The sequence below is a fragment of the Eurypyga helias genome, unplaced genomic scaffold (genome assembly GCF_000690775.1).
Source record: "Eurypyga helias isolate BGI_N326 unplaced genomic scaffold, ASM69077v1 scaffold6150, whole genome shotgun sequence".
In the NCBI taxonomy this organism is placed as follows: Eukaryota; Metazoa; Chordata; class Aves; order Eurypygiformes; family Eurypygidae; genus Eurypyga; species Eurypyga helias.
The window spans coordinates 34,645-55,505 of NW_010227659.1; the positions used below are offsets into that span (position 1 = coordinate 34,645).

At 37.3% G+C, this 20,861-nt stretch overlaps 1 protein-coding gene across 1 annotated transcript in view; it reads left to right on the top strand.

The window, feature by feature from the left end:
- ITSN1 (intersectin 1 (SH3 domain protein)) overlaps nt 1-20,861 on the top strand; it is a 104,306-nt gene that overhangs the window by 31,108 nt on the left and 52,337 nt on the right. The window contains exons 14-18 of the mRNA XM_010156938.1: nt 2,039-2,126; nt 2,296-2,435; nt 13,887-14,011; nt 18,071-18,300; nt 19,707-19,828. Of these exons, the coding sequence (XP_010155240.1) occupies nt 2,039-2,126; nt 2,296-2,435; nt 13,887-14,011; nt 18,071-18,300; nt 19,707-19,828 (705 nt within the window). The remainder of the gene's footprint in view (nt 1-2,038; nt 2,127-2,295; nt 2,436-13,886; nt 14,012-18,070; nt 18,301-19,706; nt 19,829-20,861) is intronic.

The following is a 20,861-nucleotide window of genomic DNA, read 5'->3' on the forward strand; positions in this document are numbered from 1 at the left end:
CTTATTACATGTCTCGGATTTCAGGAATCAGAACTTGACCCTCATGATTACTTGGCATTCTCTGTCTTTAAATACTTCCAAACTATTCTGTGTATTAAGATTGAGTAGTCTGGAGTTTAGAAGTCTTCTGGCCTTTAAAAGTCAACAGCTAACTTTAGGATTACATTCCAGCCTGAAATTTTGCCCTGTGTTACCTTTTGTGCTTGAAGAATGTAATTTTTCTGCAAATCATGTTTCATTTTGACATCTATTCTGCTGTTTGGCTTATCTAAACGGTTCTTGAATTGGTATGATACGATTTTAATACTATTGTGTCTTGAAACGTGATTTTATTCCCTCTTTCTCTTGAGGTTTATCCATCAATGCATTTAGTCTACTAGATGCCTCCTTTCTTGGATTATACTGCTTGAAATCTTCATTTCCACAATGCCTGTGTGCTATACTAATTTAATAATGCTTTTTAAATTTTTCATCCCAAACTATGGCATGGGGCAGGCAGGTATTTAGGTGGGAGGGTGCGGTGGAAGGAATGCAAAGGTGTGAATGCAAAGGAAAGTGTTTTGCATGTAGTTTAAGAACATGGTAATTGTGTGTGTTTGGGAAGGAGGCAGGCCCCCTCTGGCAGATGTTCTGCAAAATGCTGCATTATATATTGGTGTTTCTCATTTGGCCCTAGGTAGGTAATAATTAGTCCCATGATAAGAGTATCTGGCCTTCATGATAACCTTGAAGGGCTGAAAAAGATGTGCTGATGCTGTTGACAGTGCAGCTGAACAGTGAGAGAAACATGTAACCCCTAACAGTCAAATGCCTGGTTTATCTTAATTGTGATCCTTGGTGGATTTATGAAGTCCTTGACTCTGCTGTGCTAGCTAAGTAGGTTTTTTGGAACATAGAGATTACAGTACTCTGCAGTCATTGCATAATCGTAAGGTCTGAGCTGTCCACTGCAGAGGCTCAATCAAAGACTGCCGGGAGTAAAGTGGGACAACTACGAAGTCATCTCAGTATGGTCAACCTTGGGTTCTTGTAACAAAAACTAAAAACTCTTCATGGGACTCACTCTGGCATTAAGCAATTAGGTGACATTTATTCTTAGGATTGTATTATGGCATTTGCAGTCCTTCATGACAAACTGAAATTGTCAGATGGTTGATTCCTCAAAAGGCTCTGTCTCAAGATGTCTGATGAAATAAATTACTGGGGTTGTCTGAACGATGGTATGTTGACACTCAGGTGGCTTTTATAAAATAAGCTGTTTCACATCATGCTTCTGTAATATGCTTTGACAACTTGAAGTTGGAGGTCAAGGCTTCTGAAAAGTGTATGAAGTAGCACTTCATCCTTCAGAAAGGGCAAGGTTTATATACTATATATATATAAATATGATCTATATACTATGTATGTATATATATGATCCACCAAAGGAGGAATTTCTCATCTGCGGGGTCCCCTTTAATGTGTCGTTGTACAATCTTGTGATGGTGTGTTGAAATCGCGAGAGATCGTAATCCTCTTTCAAGAGTGCTAAATTGAGAGATCTAGAACTCAAGTATTCTATTCTAACAGAGCTTGTGTTGCATAGCTTTTGGCCGTTATATATTCCTTTAAAGTGAAAGCATTTATTTTCTCTTCTATAAATAAACTGCAAATGTTTATTTTTCTGTTCCTGATCAAAGTGAATGTTCATTTATTGAAATGGGAATGAAATGGTTCGTAAGTGCTTGTTTTAACATTTTCTAAAATCTATCCTTATCTTTTGTCCTGAATTTGAGACAATTACAAGCCAAGTTACATATTCAATAAGAACCAATTCTCAAGTAATATGTTTAAACTGGATATGCTCACTTTTTTGTGTTGGTAGAGAACCCTGAGTGGTACTACCACACTGATAGTGGTTGGATTATAGCAATAGTATGTAATATGGTGAGATGAAAAACAGACTTATTTTAGCAGAAGTGAAAATGAGGTCTTATGGCTAAGGTCCTCCTTCACTCAACTTTCTGTCTGTTTCTTTTCTTGTTTTCTCTCTCCTCAGGAATCCCAGCAGATGCTTGGAAGATTGATTCCAGAAAAGCAATTGCTTAATGACCAGCTAAAGCAAGTTCAACAGAACAGTTTGCACAGTAAGTCTGTTTTTGTAATGCATAAGTTTTTGCAGGACGAGATGCTGCATTGCACAGTGTACTAATTTCTTTTTTTGTGCTGTAAGATGCGTGCTGAAAAGTGTTGCTTTCTATGGCCTAAAATTCTCTGTGTAAGAAAATAAGTATTTGACGATATTTTTAAAAACAGGAGATTCTCTTCTTACTATCAAAAGAGCCTTAGAAGCCAAGGAACTAGCACGTCAACAGCTTCGAGACCAGCTAGATGAAGTAGAAAAAGAAACCAGATCTAAACTTCAGGAAATTGATATTTTCAATAATCAACTGAAGGTAATCTTAGACTTTTTAATCCTTTCTTCTAACTGGTCAGTTAATTCTTTTCTAACTTGATCATGGAAAAAACAAAGGATTAGAATAATTGATTTAGAATGTCAGCTGTGGAACATTCTCTATTATTTTAATTTTTTTTAGAAGAAAATACTACTTAGCATCCAAACTCAGAGTTTGAATCAACCTAATCTGTAGAATTTGAGCTCTGATTCCAGATCTGTGATTGATGCAAAAGTGCAGAAACTGGCAATTTCATACTTGCAAAGAAGTGCAAGACTGTAGTAGTAGCTCAGCAAATCAGCTGGAATCAGTAGTTCAAATTGAAATCTTTGTTGAAGAGACTTGATTTTCTACTGACACGCAGAATTTTTATCTGCTGTTGTAAACTCATACTTGTTCCTGAATGTAGTTGTCTGTTGTTTGTGGTTTCATGCTTTAGTGATCAGTCTCTTGTTGAAGCTGTGTGCTTTTTGTTTATTTCCGCATAAGAAAATTGCAGGAATTGCAAAAGTCAGTAAAGGAAGTGTTCTTTGGAGAGGACTTACAGCTCAGTCTTTAGTTACGAACTTCTAACAGTGTTCAATTTGTCACAAAAAGTTTTAATGTTGAAGTACTTCACCTGCTAATTCATCTGATGGTTTCTCCTGAGAGCTGACTAGAAAAATACTCAATTTCCTGCAGGGTATCATAAATTGAGCTACAAGTATATAGAAGGAAAAGCACTACAATAGATAAATGAATGTTTCTGTAGCTGTGTGAAATTAGATCAACTATGATTACATCATATGATTTAGGATGGAAGGCATGTTTGAAGTTTAGCAACAAATATCTTGTTTTAATATTAAATTTATTAAGAATTATAGGAAAAATTAAAGGCTGTAGACCATATCACTACATACCACTACCTCTTTTAATGCCAATTCAAAGATGACTCTCATGGTCTTAGGCAGGGAGGTAGAAAGGGGAGAATTTCTGCAAAGTCCTAAAAGACACAAGACAAAATAAATAGCAAATGTTTTGTTTAAGGGAAAAAAATAAAACACTTTTTCTTTTTAATATATATAGGCTTTTTGGACACATCTCATGCTTTTCGGGTAATTTTTTTTTTTTAATTTTATTTTTAAATGAAATCGTTTTGAATTGTTTTGCAGATAAATATGACCAAAGGATGTTAATTCTAAAATTTGTGTCAGCATTCAGTTTGATTGTAAATGAGCTAAACAGCTTATAAAATGGCAGGGGGTGACTAATCTTGTATTGTGACAGTAGCAAAAAAACCTCAAAAACAAACAATCAAAAAAAAACCCAGCACAAAATCAACCAAACAAAAACACCTCAATATTTTAAATACTGAAGGGCTCGACTTAAAAATATCATGCTAGTAATAATTAAAAATTGAAAATGCACATTAAACCAAGACGTCAATTTACCAGAATGTCTGCTGTCTATCCAAGAATGCCTTGTCTAGTTGTAAGCTATTTTGCAGTTTAATGGGAAAATTGATTTCTGTGTTCAAATATTAGTATTTAGAGTTATCACTTGATGTAGGCAGTTCTTTGAGGAAACTTCAGGAAGCTTCCCCTGGCCTGAGGATATTGTGTCCTTCATTTCGTAACGTGTAGAAGCAGTGCTTAGTAGGAAGACCACTTTGTGATGCTGTATGTTAGTACAAAAAGCCTTGCTGAGGTTGCTTTGCTTGCTTGGAAGAAGTGAGTTTAAGAGGTGAAAGCAAGGGAGTGGGGCAGTTATTCTACTGAAATGGAGAGGTGGGAGCTTAATTCAGAGAGAGTTTTATCTTCTCTCTTTTGGAGTTTCACTAGATGCACAAGATGTATTTTGCGGGGGGACTGGATGTTTTTATTACTAGATTTAAAGATCTACGAAGGCATGTGTACCTTCTTCCTGGTTCAGGATGGAATGGTTGTAGTACTCCCATTGCCAGAGAGAAAGCTTGGGAGATGATGAGTGTGCAGCAGTGATTTATGGCTGCTCTTCTTGTGGAGGGAGCTCTTGGGACACCATGCACATGAGACAGCTATTGAAAGCTTTTCTGAGACCCTTAGTTTGATTAGGGTTTGTGTGAAGTGGAAGTTCTGCTCTTAAGGCAGAACACTCCCATCTCTTGAGCAATAATATTGCTCAAAATGAAGTCGTCTAGGAACTTGTGTAATTCTCAGATACTTTTTATGTAAACAATCAAGCGTCTTTGACAACTTTTAGGAACTGCCAATGGAAAGATGACTGCTACATTTTAATTTCTTAGAAAATTGTGTATAAATAATTGCCAAGTTAATAGTTTTCCCAATTAACAGAGAACTTTATTTACTTACTGTGTTAGTAACTGGGTGCATAAATGCAGCAGGCTCCTATGGTTATAAAAGACCTAGCAGTTTGTATAACTATCAGTCAAATGAATACTACTCACAGTTAAATGTAAACCTTTTCAAATCATGTATCAAAAATTCTACAACAGCTGAGCCCTAGATATAATAAAGGCTTCTTATCTTGTAAATTTAAGGGGAAATATGTAAAGATGGGAAATATAAAAAGTTATTTATTTTTTGAAATAATTTTTATTAAAAAAATTTAAACTCAATTTTTAATCCAGGCGGTTCCTAAATTATCTTGTAGGTTTAAAACTTTTTAAATGAAGATCTGTTCTTACTTTGTGCTTCAGTATATGAACTGAGAGTTGCACACTTAATGGAATGGCTGTTAGGATGGCAGCGCCATGATTGATGTGCAGCTTTTGTTCTTTGAGAAGTGATGGAGCAGCACTGGTGCTTGCTTTGTCTTCTGTAATACAGAACTAGCTTCTGGACAAGAAGCAGAATGATGCAGTACAGTTTCTGAACCCCAAGAAAAGAAAAACATATCTAAAAACTCTTCAGGTGTATACTGTCTTACAGCACTTTGCATTTAATTACAGAATCATAGAATCACAGAATGGTTTGGGTTGGAAGGGACCTTAAAGACCATGTAGTTCCAACCCCCCTGCCATGGGCAGGGACACCTTCCACTAGACCAGGTTGCTCAAAGCCTCATCCAGCCTGGCCTTGAACACTTCCAGGGATGGGGCATCCACAGCTTCTCGGGGCAACCTGGTCCAAAGCCTCACCACCCTCTCCAGGAAGAACTTCTTCCTGATATCCAATCTAAACCTCCCCACTTTCAGTTTAAACCCGTTACCCCTTGTCCTGTCACTACAGACCCTTGTAAATAGTCCCCCCCAGCTTCCTTGTAGCCCCTTCAGGTACTGGAAGGTGCTATAAGGTCTCCCCAGAGCCTTCTCTTCTCCAGGCTGAACAAGCCCAACTCTCTCAGCCTGTCCCCGTAGCAGAGGTGCTCCAGCCCTCGGAGCATCTTCGTGGCCTCCTCTGGACTTGCGCCAACCAGTCTATATCCTCCTTATGTTGAGGGCTCCACAGCTGGATGCAGTAGTCCAGGTGGGGTCTCACAAGAGCAGAATAGAGAGGGAGAATGCCATTCCCTGTTGTCCCTCCAACAGATATCGGGGTGGTTGAATTTTCCCATGAGGACCAGGGTATGTGAATGTGAGGCAGTTGCTATCTGTCTGCAGATGGACTCATTCACTCATTCATCCTGGCCAGGTGGCCTGTAGCAAACTCCTACTACTGTATCCCCTCTCCCTGCCCTCCCTTTAATCCTGACCTGTCAGCTCCTCATCCATGCCCAGGTGAAGTTCCACACACTCCAGCTGGTCTCTGACATAGAGAACAACACCCCCTCCATGTCTCTTCTGCCTGTCTTTTGTGAAGAGCCTGTATCCTTCCATTCTGACACTCCAGTCGTGGGAGCCATCCCACCGTATTTCTACGATGCCAATGAGGACGTAGCCCCTCGCTGGTGTGCACACCTCCAGCTCCTCTTGCTTGTTCCCCATGCTCTCTGCGTTTGCATAGAGGCATTTAAGGTGGTCCCCCCATAAATTTGGCTTGTGGACTGGAGCATCTAGAATTCCCCTGTTTTGCCTGCCAGGTGTTCTCCTGGTGGGCAGTGATTCTTCTCCAGGCTCTAGGCATCTCTTGGTGTCCCTGCTGGTTTTGCCCCCCTCCCCCTTCCAACCTAGGTTAAAGCCCTGCCAATTCATGGGCTAGAATCGTTTGTCCCCTTTGAGACCACTGGAGACCATCTGTCACCACCCAGCCTGGTGCCATATTAACCTTCCTATGCTCAAGGAACCCACAGCTCCACCGTTCTCACCAGCCTCTGAGCCATGCATTGAGCAGGTGTGATTTCTGTTTCTCTCAATACTCCTCCCTGCTGCTGAAGGGATGGAGAACGCTCCCTGTGCTCCCAATCCTGCAACCATTTGCCCGAGTGCCCTGAAGTCTCTTTTGATGGCTTTTGGGTTCCTCTCCTTGAGCTCATCACTGCCCACCTGCATTACCAACAGAGGGTAATTGTCAGAGGGCGTTGTCAGTCCAGGGAGTTTCCTGGTGATGTCCCTAACCTCAGCCCCAGGGATGCCCAGACTTCTCTGTCCGATGGGTCTGGGCGGCATGTCAGGCCCTCTGTTCCTCTCAGAAGAGAATCACCTACAACAATGACCTTCCTTCTTTTTTTAACGGAGGCTGTTGTAATGTAATGTAATGTGTGGGGCTGATGGGGTTGTCCTGTGCAGCTCCCAGGAAGGACCTTCCTCTGTAATTGCCTGTCCTCAAGTTGCAGAGCCCCATATCTATTCTGCAGGGGCAGCTGGGCAGGGGAGGGAGGGCAGGAGGGGATGTGCCTATTTCGCCAAGCAGGGGCCCGTTTCCATTCTGCTCCTTCTCTTAAGTTGTTCTTAAGTACCTCTGACTGGGAGAAGAAGCAATACATGCCTTTCTTTACGTAGTCAAAATGCTTAATATAATAGATAACAGAACCAAATTTGTAAATATGTAAGCTATTGCTCTCTGAATACAAAGTACATGCCAAACTAGTTTTGGTGAAATGCTTAAGAGACAGTGAAGTTGCCAACAACATTGGATTGTAATATATTGTCATTGTTCTAGAGATTTATTCCTTATGTTATCAGCTGTGAATGTTGGTTGCACTACCTCCTATGTAAATACATCCTTAAATATTGCAAAACTCCATTTCTAATTCATTCTTTTGAAATAGCCTACACTTGATTTACTGATAGCCAATGCAGATTTATGCTGTGGTAATACAAGATAAAATGAACAATTTAACTAGTATCCGGTGTGCCTTTTCATCGATGAGACTGTAAGATTTACTTGATACTCCAATATATTTTAGGTTAAATGTCACCTTGTTAAAACCATAGTAGTATACAGTGGATTGCACTGCATTTGCTGCCATATTACAGTTTTTAATGTTCCGCAGTACGTGAATCTTTAAAACTGGTCTTGAATTACTTTATCTTTACTTTGTGTTTTAATATCACATACAAATGACTATGGAGAGAGTCTTTTTTTTTTGTTTTTTTTTTCCCTCTCCCACTGGATCTTTTTTCATCCCTCCAAAACCACTGAATTAAATTTCTTCTGACTAGTTCTTTGGAGCTCAAGTACTTCTGTTTCAAGTTACCATCTTAAGAGTTGGAAATGATCATAGAGTTTTGTTCCTTTTCAAAAACTTTAGAATATAAAATGTTATTAATATTCCAAAACAGGTAGTTTCAAGTATCTTTATTGAATATCTTTCTGTGGTAAAACCACGTGGTTTCAGAAAACTGTTTGTACTTAGAATTATTTGACTTCTAGGGCACCATTTTAGCCTGAAGCCATAACGTTGGAAAAGTGTGCTTGTTTGGCAAAGACATAGATACCTTAGCCTGCAGCTGGTCAGATATTCTTTTAAATCAGATTTGAGGCATTTTGTTGAAGATAATGGTGTTGTTGATTTGTGTTTTATTTGGCTATAGAGTAAGTTACTGAGTTTGTAACAAGGTTGAAAGTTGGGCCACTTATTTGTATGCTTAATTATGGTTCAAGGAGTCTCACTTCTGTTACTCCTTAAAAAATCTTAGTCTAGAAATCTTAATGATTAAAATTGATACAGTTATTAGTAAAAATCTAACTAGGCACTTGTTTATTTTCTCTACTTGATAAACTAAATGTGTAGAACAGAAGGCTTTATATTAGGTTTCCAGTTTGTATGTGTGTAGTTTTACTAGAATTCACCTTTACAAATTCTTTCTACATTCAGTGTGAATTTACATATACATTTTACAAAGGTCAGTCGTTAACACACTGTCAAATAAAGCAATTAAAATAATTCTTACTTCATTTTTTGTCTCTGAATACCAAATAATCATTTTGTGTAGCATAAGAAAGTCAAGAATTTAGAGCATATCTGTGTTACTGCATGGGAGAAGACAACTACATTAGTGTTTCTGAAGTAACATTAGTCCTGCTGAGAAGCTATTCTCAGTGCCTGGAAAAAATGGTGAACAAGTAGAATCAAGTTCTTAAAAATGTTTTACATCTTGTGTCATGTTCCAGTTGTTGTCAGTCCCTGTCTAGTCACTGTGCACTGGACAAGTCTTGCATATGAATGCCTGTTTACATTTGAGCATTTCTTTCTTCCAGTCAGTGGCAATGGAAGATGCAATGCTGCAGTGCCTGGCAGTTCTCCTGGGCTGCGTCAACTACTTAGACTCCTTTCTAAAGGTCTCCATGCCATACTCAGGCAGTACACAACTATCTCAATCTGAGTGATGAACCTCCTCCAGTTATGTGCTTCACTTTACCATAAACAGATGAGTGTGCAGTGTTTAACTAAGCTAGTATTTAATAAGAGGTGCTAGCACTAAAACAACCAAAGAGAAGAGTTTATAATTTGAATATTTATCTAATCCTTACTGCCTAGATGAGGAGTGTGCCTTGAATTGCAACCTGGGCAAGGTACTAGTTAGTTATATTTTTCTTTTGCTTATCTGAAACTTGAAGATTTTAAGTTAATTGTCTATTTTGGTCATGATGTTCAGAATTTTTAGGAGGAAAACACTTAAGTATTCCTACACAGCACTGTAATTTGTGATTCCAGGTATGAGAGAGATGGCAGTACATTCCCTTTATCAAATGCCCTATGGCTATAATATTGGGTGAAAGAAGGAACTGTCTGGCAAGGACAAAGCAGGTGCTTTGGGAGCTGGAGAATGGGGTAGGAGAGTATTGCTGTGGGAAAGCCTCAGTGAGCACAGAACTGAAGGGTTCTTTCCTCTGTAATCAAACGCTCTGGTTTCTCTCAAGGGGAGAAGATTTGATGGAAACCTTGTATTGTTATCCCTGAAGTATCCTAAGTTCTATTGTCTTTCTGTCAAAAGGCAAAATTTGGGCTTGAACAACTACGTTTCTAACATTAAGGTTTTCATAGCAATATGACTTGTCTGTATATAGTGAATATTACTCTGCTGTATGAAACTCGTATTTTAATTCATATTCAATAATATGTGGATACCTAAATGTGGCTATTGTAACATCTCAAAATTATACTTGTTAGTCTGTTTGTGAATTAAGTGAAAAGGTAACAATTTTTCTCTGCTCTTAAGGTAAGACATGCTTTGTCCTGCACACCAGAAACAAGTGAAGCATTGTTATGTCTATGGAGTTACAAGATACAATTTGTAAATGTACAGCTTTTGAGTTGCTTGTGTCTGTAAAATATGAGTGTAGGACTGTGCTGAATATTCAGCTGGCAAATGTTTCGTTCTGTTGACTGTTGAAGTGTTACTATAATTTTGTTCAACTGGTGTCCTATAGCAGGGTGGGAGATGCTGATTCTTTCTTCTCCATCCTCCCACTGGTGCTTGGCAAAGCAACAGAGCGTGTTGCATGAGATACCAATCAAATCTTTAGCTCCTCCTAGCTAACGCAAAGAAGGATATATATTGCATGTTTTTATCTCCAAAAGTATTCCACCCAGTGCTAGGAGTGTAACGTAGGTTAGATTTTCTTAACTGGTACAGGTATGTCACAGGAAAAAAAAAGTCTGATCCACAAAATACTGAACTAGCACATTGGCTTAGCTGGGAGGGAATAATGTGTAAAAATGTCTGTGGAAAACTTAATTACTAAACTGTCCCTTGAGATCCTAACTTATCTGAGCATGTGGATAAAATGGCAAAATAAGCAATCATAATAATTTAATTATTTGGACCAGATTTGACAGCAGCACTTAACTCCTGAGATACAGCAGTTAATGATCCTACTATATGTATGCCCTATGAGAGACTGCTTCTGACAGACACGGAGGCATGGCTCACAGAAGGGGCATATATCCTACATTTAGTGGTGAGAGAAACTCATCATAATTAAAATGTGAAGTTTGGGCTAGCCGTGTAGTTGGACATCTGGTGGAAGTGAAGGATGTTTGGTGCATAGATGTCTGGAGTTGTAACTTGGTTTTATGTATTTGCAAATTCAGGAAGTTTTTCTGAAGAGGAAGAAATACCAATATTCCAAATTAGATGTAGATTCCTCCTCATTCTGTGTATATAGATGAACTGAATCATTCTTTCTAGTTTACAAATTTCTTATTAAAAAGTAAACTAAGCTCAGATACTTGCCTCTAGGTTGTCTCAGTTAAGGATTTTGAGATTTACTGGGTTTTTTTGTTTATCTATGATAGCCTTCATACTCTTTAAGAATTTAGTTCCTCTTTCTTGGCCTAGTGATTATTTCTATTTAACTTCTCAAACACCAGAGTCTGGGACAAAGATGCAAAGGGGAAGAAAAAACAAACGTGGAAAGCACTGTTATCTAAATAGCTTAAAATGTTGCAAGTAACAACAGGTGGCCTTCAGTGTGGCCTTACTCAGAATGCATGACAATCCCAGATGTCTGCATTCCATAGCGAGAGGAGTTCGGCCAGAACCTTGAGCTTCTTGGCTTACCAAGTTAAGTGACAGGAGGGGACATGAGTGTGAAGGAAAGCTAGAGCAAGTAGGACAACAAAGGGTTTCTGAACAGAAGCCTGTGCTAAAGCTGAATTAAATGTAGGAGTCAGGAACCTGTGCTTTGGATATCAGTCTCTGTACCCAGAGAAGAGAAACTGCTTGTGAAAAATCATGAATACTGGTCAAGATACTTGATACTTCACAGAAGTAGTATTTTGGTCTTCAAGAGCTTTGTAGATACTTAGCTTTACGGATTTCTGCAATCTGAAAAAACCAATAATAGTGTTAGCCAGGTGGAAAACTGCTTTCAACTATGCCATTTTCTAATCTATGTCCTTTCAGATGAATGCTTGTAAATCACTCTGCTGCTAATTTCTCAGGGTTGTATCTTTGTCATTTGCACTTACACATATTTTTGACACAACTAAGGGTTCAAGTGATCATGTAGAGGAGATAGGGACTGTGATTCCCTCGGAGAAATTAATTTGAAACAACTGTCAAATTGTTTGTATCTCAATATATTACAAGTGTAACAACATTAGAGAAGCTGAACTAATAACATACAGTTATTGGAAATGACTTTTCACTCTAGCACTTCAGGAATTTATAGTCCGGTCAGAGTCCACTTCTAGCTCCAGGTGCCATTGACCAACCGTGTGTTCACTGCAATCTCCTGGTGCCATTATTTTCTCATTGTTCTTTATGGTCAACTACTAAAACCCCATTATGTTCAATATTGCTAATGCATTTCCTTTTTAGTAGCCTTTTTCCTTAGTCCACAATAAGGCTATGCATGAATGTTTATAACCAGACTTATTCAGGATTTAAAAATTTTCCCAAAGGTAATATCCTGTCTGAAGAATTCTGGTGATTTTGCAAGTGTAGTTTATTTTACATTCTCTAATATCCATTCTAGGTCTTAACTATTTACTAAGCTTTAATGTGACTATGGAAAATAATGATAATCATAAAGGATGGTATTGTCCAAATTATCTCCATATTTCAGTGAGTTTCATGGCCTTAGCAGAGTTTTAATTAAAACTTGTGTAGGAACTAATCTCTTTAATGATGTTGAATTCAGTTTTGAGACTCATTAATGGGATGAGACTGAGAGCTAAAACACGAGGTTCAACTTAACTTTTTTTAAAAAAACCTTTCTCCATATATCACAAGTGTTTTTAATACCTTGCAGAGGTCATGTGCTACTCCTCTTCATCATGTAGTTATTTGGACATCTTAAAATTTGATGTTGCACAGTGTGCAGTCATTCAGCACTAATGCATATATTACTTTCACTAAATAGATTTTTAGACACAGTGCAAGTACAGCCTGTAAATAAACAAGTATTAACTTCCAACATTTTGAAGCTGTAGCTAAGAAGTTACTCATAATACTGTGAAATTAACTTACTGGAACTTTTCTCATTGTGGCCCTCTGAATCACTTGATATTTAGGTTTGGTTTTTTTTTTTTGGTTGGGTTTTCACCTTGTTTCTTTTGGCTCATGGAGTTTTCTACATTTTGGTCGGTGCATGAGGACAGTTACATGGTGTCTTCATCTGGCTAATTTGTAGATTGTGAATTTCTGGAAAACTAGCCCAATACTTTCTAGATTAACTGTTTCAGTCCCTGACTGAATTAAGATAAAGCTTTTAAGGATACAATAACTAAACAAACCTTCATGATGGATTTCATAATGTATTTCAATAAAAGTAGACATTTTAAAGATACAGATTTAGAAACAATATCCTGCTACAAACTTTTTATGCATATTTTTGTCTGTACTGTATTTTCATTCAAACACATAAATTTTTTAAGATGTGAACTATTTTCAGTGAAAAATTTCAGTTGTCGGAAGTAAAGTTATCTTTTTCCTTATAATATCAAGGATCTCTGGGTTATGTAAAGAGATTCAGGATGAAACTTGTATTTATGTTAGTAAGTGTTAATGCAGCAAACAAATCTTGAGGAAAATATGATGGATTTATTATTACTTATGTTCTAAATGTTTCAGGCAATGTCTGTCCAGTTAAGTAGGGGAAAACTGACTTGTATATGGATGAATACTCTGTGCCAGGATTCGTCCCAAAGACATTGCTTAAGGAATTCAATCTCCTGGGTATAAAACAATCCTGAATATTCCTTAGTAAATCACCATTAATTTCAAAATTAAACCCATTAACTGAAACAGTTGCTGTTATGAGCAGCTCAGAAGGCAGACTTTTGTATGGAATTTAATAAATGAATTCAACAAACCAGCAAACAAGATAAAACATAAGTGACTTTTCAGATTAAGCTTTGTCAAACTTCAGTCAACGTTTTGCAGTCCCATTTTAAAAAAGGCTTTCTTGTTTCTTAACCCTTTAGCATCTCAGGTTGTATGGATAAAAATAGGAAAAAGTAAGCGGTTTATAGACCTTTGAAATCTACCTTAAACATCTGCCAAGACATTTGGCAATACTGCAAGTTTCAGCAGAGATATTCAGCCATTGTCAAGTTTTGTTACTTCACAATGAAATAAATGGGGCCTTTAGTTATGATTCACAAAGCATACTTTTACATGTATTTTACTTTTTTCTGTAGGAGCTGAGAGAAATACATAACAAACAGCAACTACAGAAGCAAAAGAACCTGGAAGCTGAGAGACTGAAACAGAAGGAACAAGAAAGGAAGACAGTAGAACTGGAAAAGCAAAAAGAAGCTCAAAGGTAACACACTGTTCTAATTTAAGCCTTTTCTGAAGAGGTTTTAGAGTGCAAAGTATTTTGCAAACAAGCAAAATAAACTTTGCGTTCCGAGGAGCATAATCTGAACTCAAGTAATACATCACTAAACGGCAAGAATACCCGAGACTTAGATCAGGTTTCATTTTAGTGCTGATGATCCCTTTTAAAACTTGAAGAATCTCTTGATTTTTTTCCTTGCATGAGAAGTGTGCTGTGGAGATGAGCTTCTACATCTATCTGTGATTCTTTACTGTCTGTGATACCTACAGATTTCAGCAGTGCTACCGAACTCTTTAATGTACTTCTACCCCAGAGAGGTTCTTGAACAGCGTAATTAACTAGCTAGCTCTGTTGTTTGTATGAACATAAAACACAGAGCTGATGTTTTTCTGCACACTTGGAAATTTGTTTTCTATGTGTATGTATAGTAGAATTATGTCAAATGAATGGCATTTAGGTTAGCAACCAATTCTATTCTGACATTTATCTCAGTAGCCTTTTTATACCTTTAATGTAGACAGATGTTGGTCAAGAGTTTAAAACAAAGGCCTGGGAACCAGAGGTCTTTAAATTGTTGCTTACATGGACTGTGACCTAAAGTAAATTGATAGCTTGTGTTACTACTTGGTCAAGTTAATTTTTCACTTTTCAGGCAAAACCAAAACAAGGTCTCAGTGAAAATCGTGTCTTCAGATAGAAATATTATACATAGAACAAAGTTTTAGTTAATTCTTGTCATTTACGAAAGTCCTATGCCTTTAAAAATCATAAAGATCAACTTTAAAAAATAGCAAACTTCCTAAGAAAAGAGCTTTCTATCATGAAGAAATAACTATGCTAAATACGGTAATTGAGTTGGAACTTGCCTTGAAAACAAGATGACTGTTGAGGTACTGGAAGTATAAGAATACTAAAAACATTCTGTTTCAGAATATTCAATAAAATACTCCACTTCTTTCCAGAAAAATGGCAATTAAAAAAGACATTTAAGAAAGAAAATACTTTTGCCATGGAAAACTTCACACCTGACTTTTCACAGTAGTTGGGCACTCAGCCACTATTGGTAATGTGAAACTTCACACTGCCCAAATATTCAAGCTTCTAAATAATCGTAATTGGTATACCTGATAATGTGCATTCTGCTAGTCTTACTGATTTCCAGCAGACACCAAAATGAATGAGGTAAATGATTAATACTCTTATGGCTAATTACCCTTAATTATCTTAAGGCTAATTCCATGCAGACTTGTATGACACTGGGAGTAATATACAGTTCAGAGGGGGAAAATACCCCTACATTTGAGTAAAAAGAATGGAGTTTACACTTGGTATTTGGATAAGAACTGTATGAGTGGTATAATGTGGTTGGTGAGAGAAAAAAGGAGATTGAAAGTGTAAAGCAAGTATATGTAAATTAGAGGTCATATTCCACAACTAAGGCAGACATTGGAAGTCTTGAAATAAGGAAAAGAGCAGAATGTCGTTTCTTGTTTCTAACCAAGCTCTGGCACTCACACTTAGGCTTCTGTTTCTTTAGCTTCTCTGTCTCTTCTTATTCCCTTCCTTGTCTTCAACTCGTGGTATTAGCTTGCATAACAATCAAACAAGAACATTCTGCAGCCTCTGTGGAAGGAAAAAAAGAAATCACACATACACTTCCCACACCCCTCAAGATGAATTTTCATCTGCTCTTCTCGCTCCAGCAGTTAGAGCATACTTGGTTTATAAGTATGGGAAGACTTAATCACTCTACTAGAAACATAATTAAAAACTCCATTTCCCATTCAAAGCCCATCTCACTAAGATCACCAGGTAAGACACCACTCAGTCAAAAGAAAATTGAGCTCTGTATGCCTTTGTGATGCCGCTTCAGTAATTGGCTGAGTAATTGGCTCTGAATGCTTTGCAAATGAACATGTGAAAGACAAATTCAGCAATTAAAATAAGAGGCTGTCAGAACAGGCAATTTATTAACTTGTTAGATGACTTCACGTTGAAGGCAGAAAAGTGTGGCACTATTTTGTAGAGCAGGAAGTGGTACCCTTCACACTTGTGTCTTAACCTCTGCTTATGGTATACTCATGTGGAATACTGAAATGGTATCAGCAATTTCACTGAGAACCAAAGGGTTTTTTTGAACTTGGAAGTCAGTAGCTACCATCTTAAACAGACATTGGGTACATTGACATCTCTCAGAAAATACTACTGTCAGCTCAAAACTTATATTGACAGAGATGAGATTTCACCCTCTGGTGCCAACCAACGCAGTGGATTTTTTTACTTTTTTTACCCCACACAATTTTTTGCCAGGAATCCATGTTGTTCTTGAATAAAATATGTTCTAAATAGTAGGGCAAGTCTGTAATGACCTGCTTGTTTTCATGTGTTTGTCACTGATTTTGTAAGTACGAAGAAAGTATAGAAGTGGAATAGGTCATGGAAGAAAATTATGCTCTCTGTGCATCTGTTACAGCCCTTTGGAGTTACCTTTACTGGGGCAAATTATTTCTGGCAGAGTTTTTATTCTTTCTGTTGTCGTCTCTGTTGGAGGGGAAGGGCTTGTTGCCTTTGCAGTTGGGAATGTGTAATTTTCTGAATAGTTCTGCAGGAGTGCTGTATGAAGCTTGCAGATATTTTTACTCCCTGCCCCTCAAAAGGAGAATCAGGACTGTCATGTTTCCTGACTACTACTGCTTTTTTTTTTTTTTCCTGATATGTCTATTTTGAGTCTTACCTAGGGATGTTTGTGGCTTTGAGATAATAGGCAGAACCAATTTGTTTGATCGGTATTCCTGACTTCTTCCCGCATTTTAGAGCTGAAGTCAGTGCTGAGCAGATAAAAATTGAAGTGTATAATTTGATGCTTATTGGGTTTCAGGGAAAACTTTATGATAAAAATTCATTATTGAAAATGTCTGGTGATAGCTGTAGCTGATATCCACAGACCTAGATTAAATAAAAGGAACTGTGTGGCAAATGAAAATGGTTACTTGCAATGCTGATATAATGGGATACTTAGATTGCTTGAATTAGACTGCTTGGAAAGAGATTTTCAAAAGCAGCCTTACAGTTACATGGATCTGAAGAGCTTATGTCTGAGTTCTGGGGTGCCAATGACTTGTTTCTTCAGCCAAGTTTTTTTTTTTTTCCTTTTTTTTAATTCCTCCTTTCTCCGTATGGTTCATCACTTAAAACAGCTGCATAGGATTTATGAATCCCATGGAAAACTATAAAGAGAGAATGCACAAATATTGTTGAATCCCCAAGTTGAGACTCAGATGTGGAATTGAAGAGGTGGGACTGAAATTGTAAGATATTGAATGTTACCAAGCTTATAATTTTCAGAGCATTGTGAGCTGAGTAAGAGATTGTTCGAAGATACCTGTGTAAAGTTTCATACAATTATTAGAAAAACACAAGTAAATACCTTTATTTTCATGTCATTGTAGAGGAGAAGAGATCACAGCCTCAATTGAAAAGGTAAAGTTTAGCATTTAGAAATCTCTGAAGAACTCTGACAAGATAAAATGGTGTTGAATTTTTTTCTTACCTTACGTTCAGCTCCAAAACATAACTAGTGTGTTATTTCTATATGTTCAGGTTGCTCTGTACCTCCTTTAGAGTTCTGTGGAATTGTATTGTAGAGGTAAGGAATTGATATGGGAGTGAAAATAAAAAATTATATTAAAGGTAGTTCAAGTGCAAAGACAAAGCCATTCGAGGTAATAGAGGCCTGCACTTCGGAGTAGGTTACATGGAAGAGTGTTCTCTCACTTGCCTGAGAGTCACAGCTCTTTCTTCATGAGTACATACAGAGTCATAGCAAGTCTTTCTGAGTATTTCTCCTTTGCCCTCTAGGAATCATTGTGTAAAAAGATGCTGTGGGGAGGGTGATAACTCACTGAAATAAAATTAACAGCTCTTACAGGGTATGCAAAAGCCATAAGGAATACACTTCATACTCTAGATCACACACAGGACAACTAGCTTTTATGGTCTTTTGTCTGACTGGCTTAAGAAAACACTTTAATTGTCCAACAGGCGAATCCAGGAACGGGATAAACAGCGGCTTGATAGAGTCCAACCAGAAGAGGAACTTCAGTGGCAAAAAAAAATTCAGGAAGATGAAAAGCCAAAAAGGGAAGAAATGACCAAGAAGAAGGAAAGTGAGGATAAGGGGAAACAGGAAATGCAGGAGAAACTGAGTAAGCTTTTCCAGCCACATCAAGAGCCGGTGAAGCCAGCTGTCCAAGCCCCTTGGTCAAATGCAGGTAGAGTAAAAAAAAAAAAACCCAAGAAATGCTGTTGCACATGCCACTTGAGCAGTTGCTTTCTGATTTGCCTTCCCATTTAATACAAAGGAGTATTATGTTTCAAGGCTGGATTGCTAACCTTATTAAAGTAAATCACATATGGATTGGGCTCTAGACTCCAAGAAGTTGTTCTTTAAGGCTTCACTATGCTAAAAGTGTGGTGTTTAGCAGAGTGTAAAGCACAGTTGATGAGACTCACAGTGCCAGCTGAAGAGAATCTTAGCTCTAAGTTGTTGTTGTAAGGTATTGATGCAAAGATGTCAAAAATTATGTATGTGCTTCTCTTTATAAATCTTACTATGGTGTGGAATATATGCCTTGGGATTTTTTAGAGGAGTAACAATACGTAATTTGATCCTCCTTCTCCTCTTCCTCCTTCCCCATGCATGTTGTTTACTGAATAAATGACATGAAGTCTAAGATTTTTATCCCCCTTTTTCTGCTATGCACACGAGCACTTTCAGCGGAGACCTTTTTCTTGGTGTTATAAACCTGATTTTTGCCCGTGTTGGGAATCATGGTTCCTCCTTATGTGGCTTTGTTACATACACAAGAGAACTGATTGGGAATGTGTTATTTGTTTAAATATGTGACCGAAGGATTGCACAAAGGGGAAATTACCTTCTGTCTTTCAGCCCAAATCTATAATTGACTTAATCTCATAGGTCCTTTTGCTAGGTTTTATTTGTGCAGAGTAGCAAAGGGCACTTTTATGACCAAACAGCCAATATAGGAAGTGCATTACACAAGAGCAATTTAGCTTATATGTTTGAGGTTTTTCTGTATTCTTCTTTTTCAAATAATGCATCTTTAGCATGTAATTTTATTAAAACACCATCTGTAAGCAACCTTTTTTCAGCCAATCTGTATGTACTAGGACATTTTGAAACATTTTACTTGGAAGCACAGTCAGGCTGCAAGTGAAGCTGCTAGACAGCAGGCTCTAAAAGTATTTGGGATACCATTGGTGTATGCAAGAACATCATTGTTTGAATTGAACCTTTGGCTGATCAGGCTTAACCTACAAAATCATTGAAGCATTTGAGAAGTCATATGTGTTGCATCATAAGAACATGATTCTTTCTATGAAAACAGTTGTATCATAAAACTTAAAATACAGTAATATTTTACTTGATGTTTAGAAGACAAAATAGAAAATTGTGTTTTAAATAATTCATTTTCATATTTTCCCTTGTGTAAAAGGACTGTACTTCATACAGACAATGTAACGTTTGTTAAGTTTTGTCTCCACTTTCACCTCATTTTTCAAATATTTTAAAATAATGTATGGGTGTTTTGTTTTGGGTTTGTTTGTTTGGGTTTTTTCCCTTCCTTTGTATCTGTGTGTTTTTTCTTTTGCTCAGAAAAAGCTCCTCTAACGATTTCTGCTCAGGAGGATGTAAAAATAGTGTATTATAGAGCACTGTATCCTTTTGAATCAAGAAGCCATGATGAAATCACTATTCAGCCTGGCGACATAGTCATGGTAAGAAGGGATTGTGATATTACTTGAAAGAAATTACATAAACCTTTGCACTTGTGTAATTGGAATTATATATGTCAAGATGTTTGCAGACTTGAGAAAAATATTTCAGTGAATAATGAGGTGATATGACATAGTAAGTGTATTATAGTAAGGGATAGCCTCTTACACTTCATTGTTAAGTGTCAAGTTTAACCATAGTCTGAGTAGACAGTATCAGTTTTAGTATGCTGATCTGTCTGTCTGTCAGCATGTGTAAAAAGGTTCCTATAGAGAAGTACTCTCCGGGGGAGAGAGGTGTCTTGCCCTCCAAGGTAGCTACGGAGCAAACTTACTGGTACAGTCTACTGAGAGAGTGGCTGTTGTCTGGAATTGAAAACTGGCTTTGCTTGATAAAATATGTTTCTAATAAGAGATTTACCTTTTTATAAGAATAGCTCAAGAGCAGTGTAACATTTTTAATTTGGAAAATTGCTGTTATGAAGTGAATATGGTGTCCAGTCTAATACTGTGTGGAACTATTATGCTGCACTACAGGACGGCTTCACTTCTGCCGTGATCACAGACATTAATGTATTTTTTTGTATGGTGATGATACTTCTTCAGTAATACTGGAAATTTTTTATACAACTCTTTTAGTGAGTTTTTGACATCATAATGTAGTATAATTGTAACTTGGAATTGTTTGTACGATCATTTACTCAGTTCTTTTTTTTTAAACTACTTAATTATTTTGTGAGAAACTTTTACATTTATTTTGGAGAGGATATACAGTAGATAAAACATCACTTCTAAAAGTGGAAACTTCAAAACCTACAAGTTTTGTGACAGGTGTGCTGATACAGATGAGATACAGGGATATGGTCAGCCAAGAGCTGTCGTGTTAAACTCTAAAGCAATATTCTGCTTTTGTCTCTGTCTCTAAAATAAGTTCTGTTGTTAATGACTGCAGTTATTAAATGTGTATATTAATAAATTACTGGTATGATCTTAACCTGCATGTGTGTGTTCATAATGAAAATTCCTAGTGCAAATA